General features: G+C 35.7%; 1 protein-coding gene across 2 annotated transcripts in view; it reads left to right on the top strand.

Moving 5' to 3' along the window:
* LOC100544232 (uncharacterized protein C8orf34-like) overlaps nt 1-5,711 on the top strand; it is a 49,948-nt gene extending 44,237 nt beyond the window's left edge. The window contains exons 5-6 of one of the 2 annotated variants that reach the window (XM_031552884.1): nt 3,274-3,443; nt 5,400-5,711. In XM_031552884.1, the coding sequence (XP_031408744.1) occupies nt 3,274-3,443; nt 5,400-5,601 (372 nt within the window). In that variant the 3' untranslated portion in view covers nt 5,602-5,711. The remainder of the gene's footprint in view (nt 1-3,273; nt 3,444-5,399) is intronic. The other variant, XM_019614104.2, reaches the window with a different exon arrangement.
* Nucleotides 5,712-6,000: the final 289 nt, after the last annotated feature.

Genomic DNA, 6,000 nt, shown 5'->3' on the forward strand with positions numbered 1-6,000 from the left:
TAAAGCAATTTAAAAGGGCTTAAGGAAAGGTTTTACTCATCTTTTGGCTTTTGATTCTTTAAACACTTTACAATTGTTTTTCAAGTGTTATTTATTTACTTAATTACTACAAAGACCAAAAATATTTTCTTTTTAAATAGGAGATAAGATTTTCACATAATCCTAGTATTCCATCATGGATTGATGCTTTACTTGAGCTTCATATTGAAGAGCTCTCACAAATTATATGAGGCCTGCTATATAATGGTGATATTTGTCTGGGACTTCAAACAGTTTTGTTCAGTCAGCTTAAATTTTAAGAATGGGAAGTCAGCTATGAGTCAGAGATCCAGAATCAGACAGGAGTAAACATGATTTATTAGATAAATCATACTGGATTTCGACTCTCAAGGTTATTCAAACATTTTTTTCTGTGCTCTGTCTAGGGTGCACTTTCTTCTTACGTGGAATATTACTGCAATGAGTATAGGTTATAATTAATAAAAGAGAGGACATAACTAGGTCATGAAAACAAATTTGTTCTCACCCAAAAGTCTTTGTAACTGTGGAGGTTTCCTCAAAATCTGTTTGGCAATAAAGAATACAGAGTTTTTTAAGCTATGCTTACATAAGTGGATACACAAATGTTGCTGTGCTCCGTGATAGGGGCTACATATTGCAGCCACATCTCAAGTCAATCTGAGGATGAGATTTAGCTGTCCTTTAGCTTTCCTCTTCTTCACCTGGTTTCTACATAAAGGAGGTATGAGTCTGTTAAGTGGGTAGAAGCTGATAGGGGTGATTGGAAGATGATTCTGGACTGCACCATAGAACAATCCTCTAGGTTAATTTATTTAAATATCTACCTGTGCTTCTGTGCACACTGATGTCACTATCAGTCTCTTCATTTATTTATGGAGGACTATAAATTGAAAATCAATTAAGATTCTAAGGTTTATAGTTTAAAATATATATATATGAGAACTTGTCTGAGGACAGAGTACTTCAAGTAAATTTATTAAATCTTTTGAAATAATGTGCCAAATAAATGCCTCAGTGTTCTCAGTAGAGCTGTCTCTGATACTCATTTACTGTTTTCACTGTCACTGCTTATGTAGTTGAAAAAAGGAAAATAAATTAGGTCACTGAAACTGTGGTGCACTAATTAACAAGATTCAAAAATGGAAGCAAGGTAATAAAGTGAGGCAAAGCATGACTATGTAATGTAAATTACGTTTCTGCTAAGCAGAGTATGAAAGTACTACTTTAGTCCCTGAGATGCATATAGAAGAAATCAGCATAACAAGGGCAGACATGGCATTTGTTTTTTACTTATTCATGGACTGGTGTAGTGCAGTGTCTGAAAAAAGCTTCAGTACTGAAAAAAAGACAAATTTTTAAGTGCACTTCCTCTTTCAAGTAGGTAACTGGCAGCTTTTAGCAAGATTGACACTGCTGGTTGTAGCAAGTTTAACTAGCAGCAACAACCCTTTACAGTTCATTATTGGAAATTACACAGGGAGAAGGGGAAGAGAGAAAATGACTAAAGTAACAGAATTTTCAAATGGGGCCCAAATAATTCTTATTTAAATAAACTAATGAGGGCACCTTGTAGTGTGGGCTGTGGAATAATCTTTTTTCCTAGCTTATTGGCTTTATAATGATAAGCCACCTGTGGTAGCTATCACCTGGCAAGTGACAAGAGACTGCATTACAAGACTGCAATAGACAGAAACATAAAACATATTTTTAAGTACATAAAAGAAAATCACCAGTGTTTAGATATTCCAAAACTTTTGCAGTCACGGTGTTTTCCTCAGATTTCTCTCTTCTCTGTTGGCTGCATTTAATTTTCAGTGGCCATACCTTGCAGAAAGTAGACATTGTGTGAAAAGTGAATTTAGTTGTCTGGATGCGTGTATATATAGACTGGAGTGGGATAATGCACTTGTAGGCACACTGGAGAAAACAGAATAACAAGAGTGGATGAATCTAATCCAGGGCCTATTTTGTATTTGGCTCATTCGGATGGAAGCTCTTGAAATTTGTCTGAGCAAAATTACAGCTTCTAGCCAAGGTTTTAGAAATATATTCATACAGGAGCAGCTTACACATAGGTTTTATTTTTTTCTTTGTTTCAGTAGACCTCTAGTTGCTGGACTTTTACCATATCTGTATCAATTAGAATGGGAATTTAAAATTGTTTTCAGGAAGGTAGGAAAATGTGGTTGCTTGGCTAAGTAATCACTGTATAGTAGTTTTTCCAGAAGCTCCTTGTTTATAAATTGTTGTTTTATGGAATGAACATTTGTTCAGACATTGAGATCCAGACGGGTTTGTTTCCCTAAATTTTTCTCTTTTTAAAGGATAGGAATGCCATATCTCTGTTAGTGAGAAAAACTGTATTTGAAATGTCTTTGTTTTCCCACTGAAGCAAAATGAATATTCCTGCTCCATTGTTTCTGTATCTACTTGTATCTCTGCTTTTTTTGTAGTTTCATTGCACTATAATATATGACCCTTTCTCTACAACCTTCCTCATAACACTGATAAAAGAGACTGCTTTGCAGCAGCTTTTTCCTATAATTTCTAGGTTCATTTTGTTTCCTTAACCTAAATTCCTAATCTAACGATGCAAATCACCACTATTGTGTTGAATATTCTAGTTATTTTGCATCCTTCTTGTAATCCTCTTCAGTTGTCTTCTTCCTGTAAGCTGTTAAAAATATGAGTGCTAGTTTCAGAAATGCATTTTATTAAAATGTTAATACCATTTTTGGAATTGAAGGATACATTATGTAAATCCCAGCAGGGTTATTTTTAAAATGCCAAATGCAGATGTATTTATTAGTCTTGCATTAATTCATAATGCAAATAGGAGAGATGCTATTAATCTACAACAGTCTTTTGGTGGTGGTGATGTTCATTATGCGAGTGACCTCATCTGTTGCTTAGCCTGACACCGAATGGATTCCAAATGTTGCATTTTTATTTAAAAAATAATTTTTTATGAAAAATGATAAATTCCAGCTTTATACAGTTGATAATGAGAAGCAAGAAGAGATTTGAGACACCAGGGTGGGGAAATCTCTCTTGAAATTTCATTAATGGAAAATGTCTTTTCATTAGTCTGTGATTCTTTCTGGATGCTACTTAGACCTCTGACATTTTAACATGTAGTATAATTTTTCTTTACTTTCTTGAATAATTTTATTGTCTTATTTTCAGATCTACATTTGTAGTTGAGAACTAGTAGTACGGTGCTTTGTTTTTCCTGTTCTTATTTCTCTTTAGGAGACAGCAGGTTTTAATACCCCTCTTCTCAGACCTCGCGTGATTGGAGAATGGATTGGTCGTGAAGAGAATGATGCTGATCCCCTGGCTGCTGAGATGCTGCAGCCACCAATTCCAAGAAGTAAAAATGAGCAGTGGGACAGTGAAGACAGCAGCAGTCCTGGTGGAAGGTAGGATTTTCATTCTGTCTAGAAAACTGATAATTTGTTAAGAAGAGCTTTCTTTGTAATGCCCTGCTTCTGTGGGTGAAACACAGGACTTTTAAATTCCCATACAGTGGTGTAGTATAACACACAATAAATGGTAGACACTGCTATGTGATTAGCTTCCTCTAATGCTTCTGCATATGACTGACTTTACACTCATTAGCAATCCCATGGTTTGATCCTCATACATAAAGCTGTGTGTGTGTGTGTGTGTGTGTGTTAAAAGCTTGTGCACTGCCTCCATTAATCATCTAAATCCCTACTGTGCTCTATCAGCTCTATAACTTTTCGGTTATAATCAGCACAGTGACTGTAGTAGACACCTTCTTATTGCTCTTTTAAGAATGAAGAAACTCTTTGATTACCTTTTGAAAAGATCTAAAGTATGCCTTCACTATTTATATCACGTCCTCTCCACTGAAATTCAATTCCTTGTCACAGGGAAACTAGTGTATCATTTGCTGTACTCTTAGAGGCTATATTTATTAAGTTTCCATTCATGTTGGAAGTGTTTGTTATCTAAGAACACTTCTTACTTCTTCTAATTAGTTTATTGTGGGGGAAGGTGTAAATACTAGTTTCAGAGTGTAAATACTACATTTCCATAGTAGCAGCAGCAGGTAGTAATGATCCCTTAGCCAGACTTTGGACTGGAACCAAAAGAGTACAATACAGTCTCTGTGCTGCAGTTCCTGGAAAAGTAATGGAGTCAGCACCTGACATTACATTCTGATTGTGCGGGCCTGGATCTCTGTGTTTTCTTATTCAGCCGTCCAATAAGGACACTGGATAAAGATTTGTTACATGTTGTAGAGGAACTTAAGGATATTGTATCCCTTCTCTCAATAGGAAGGAGCAGAACTAAGCTGATTTCTAGATGGAAGCAAAGAGATTTAGTTCTGAGCACTTCTCTCTGTTGCTGCTGTAGGGGAATAAGACAAGGTATTAACATGTGATAAAGGACTATATAGAAGTGCTGATGGCGACCCTGCTGATACTGAGCTCCTTTTTCAGAAATTCAGAAACCAAAAGATAGGATTATACTCCATGTCACTGTTAGTAGTTTTTTTACATTAAAAAAAAAAATATTGTGGATATTCTAAGAAGAATGGCCTTAGGAAACTTCCTTAAGGGATAACATGTCTACGCAATGGAGAATTTGGGTGATTTTTAATACGATGTTCTTGTTTCTCAAAGGCTGTAATAAACTAAAGCTCACAGAGGCTCCATCCATAGCCACATTCTATACTCAAAGCTTGTTCTTCATCTCCAAAGTCCACTCTATCTTATTAGGGTTTATCTTTGCAGGGGAAAAATGAACTACTGATTATACTACATTTCATACTTTTGCAAAAGATCCATCTTCCTGCAACAGGCTATAAAAACAGTCTAAGGTGTTCCCATGTTTTTATCTAAGACTGGAAGGAATCATAAATTGGTAACTACAGCAATTCCTGCCTTAGACCTTCCTGCTAACTTCTCTGCAGTTGCAGGTGTCTTTTATTTAGATTAGGGACACATGAAACCACAAGGAAGATTGTTGTAACTATGTGGTCCTTAATGCTGTATGATTGTTATAACTTCTCAGTATTGTTGTTGTGTGACCAGTGAGTAGTGAGTCTTAAAAATAAGTAATTGATATCTTGTTGTTTTTATGTAACTTGTTTAAACTTTATCAAATGACCATAAAGTCAGTAGGTATTTCCTATCATCATTCAATCAAAACTTCAGATAGGAATTGAAAGCAAAAACTGATTTATAAAATCAAGTGATCAGTGAGTGTTAGCTAGCAGGTTTATGTGTGATCTGATGGTGTTAATCAGACGTAGATGGCATCATGGGCTGCAGTAATTTGAAAAATGTGTGGCATGGTTTGTAGAGAGTGTCAATAAGAGAAAGTTGTGCTTTCCTCCCTCGCAGCTTAAAAATGGAGCCAAAGACTAAAGGACTGAAACAGCAACAGCAGCAACATAAGAAACTGCTGGCTGCCATGCTTTCTCAGGACTCCTTTGATTCTGCTCACAGCACAGCTCCATCTGTAACTGAAGAAGATATTGACAATGAAGATGATGCAATGGAACTTCTGGGTAACCAGAAAAAATATTTTTTCTCTAAAATCTAATTTTTTTCTAAATCTAAATTGATTAAGATAAGAAGTGTAATATTCCATCAAGCATAGATTAGTTTGAGTCTGCTTCCTATTTTTAAAATCTAAGTATCCAGTAGCTGTGCAAAAACAGTAATTTTCAGGAGTTGGTGTCATGAGGATCATATGTTTGTGTGAGGAAACTGCTAGCTGCTTCAAAATCCCATGTTTCAGGTGATTTAAGTAATTAAATTCAATTTTCTACATGAGCAGTCAACTGGAGTAGATTGTTCTAGATGTGGCACAGTTTCGAGAGTATGCAAAGGTGGTTGTTGGATGTGTCTGGGCAGTGTGTTCCAGTGTTTGACCATGCTGCTGATCAGAGAAAGAAAAAATACTTATTATTTTGTTCAAACAACTGTGAATTAATACAAC

Source organism: Meleagris gallopavo, chromosome 3, assembly GCF_000146605.3.
Source record: "Meleagris gallopavo isolate NT-WF06-2002-E0010 breed Aviagen turkey brand Nicholas breeding stock chromosome 3, Turkey_5.1, whole genome shotgun sequence".
NCBI lineage: Eukaryota > Metazoa > Chordata > Aves > Galliformes > Phasianidae > Meleagris > Meleagris gallopavo.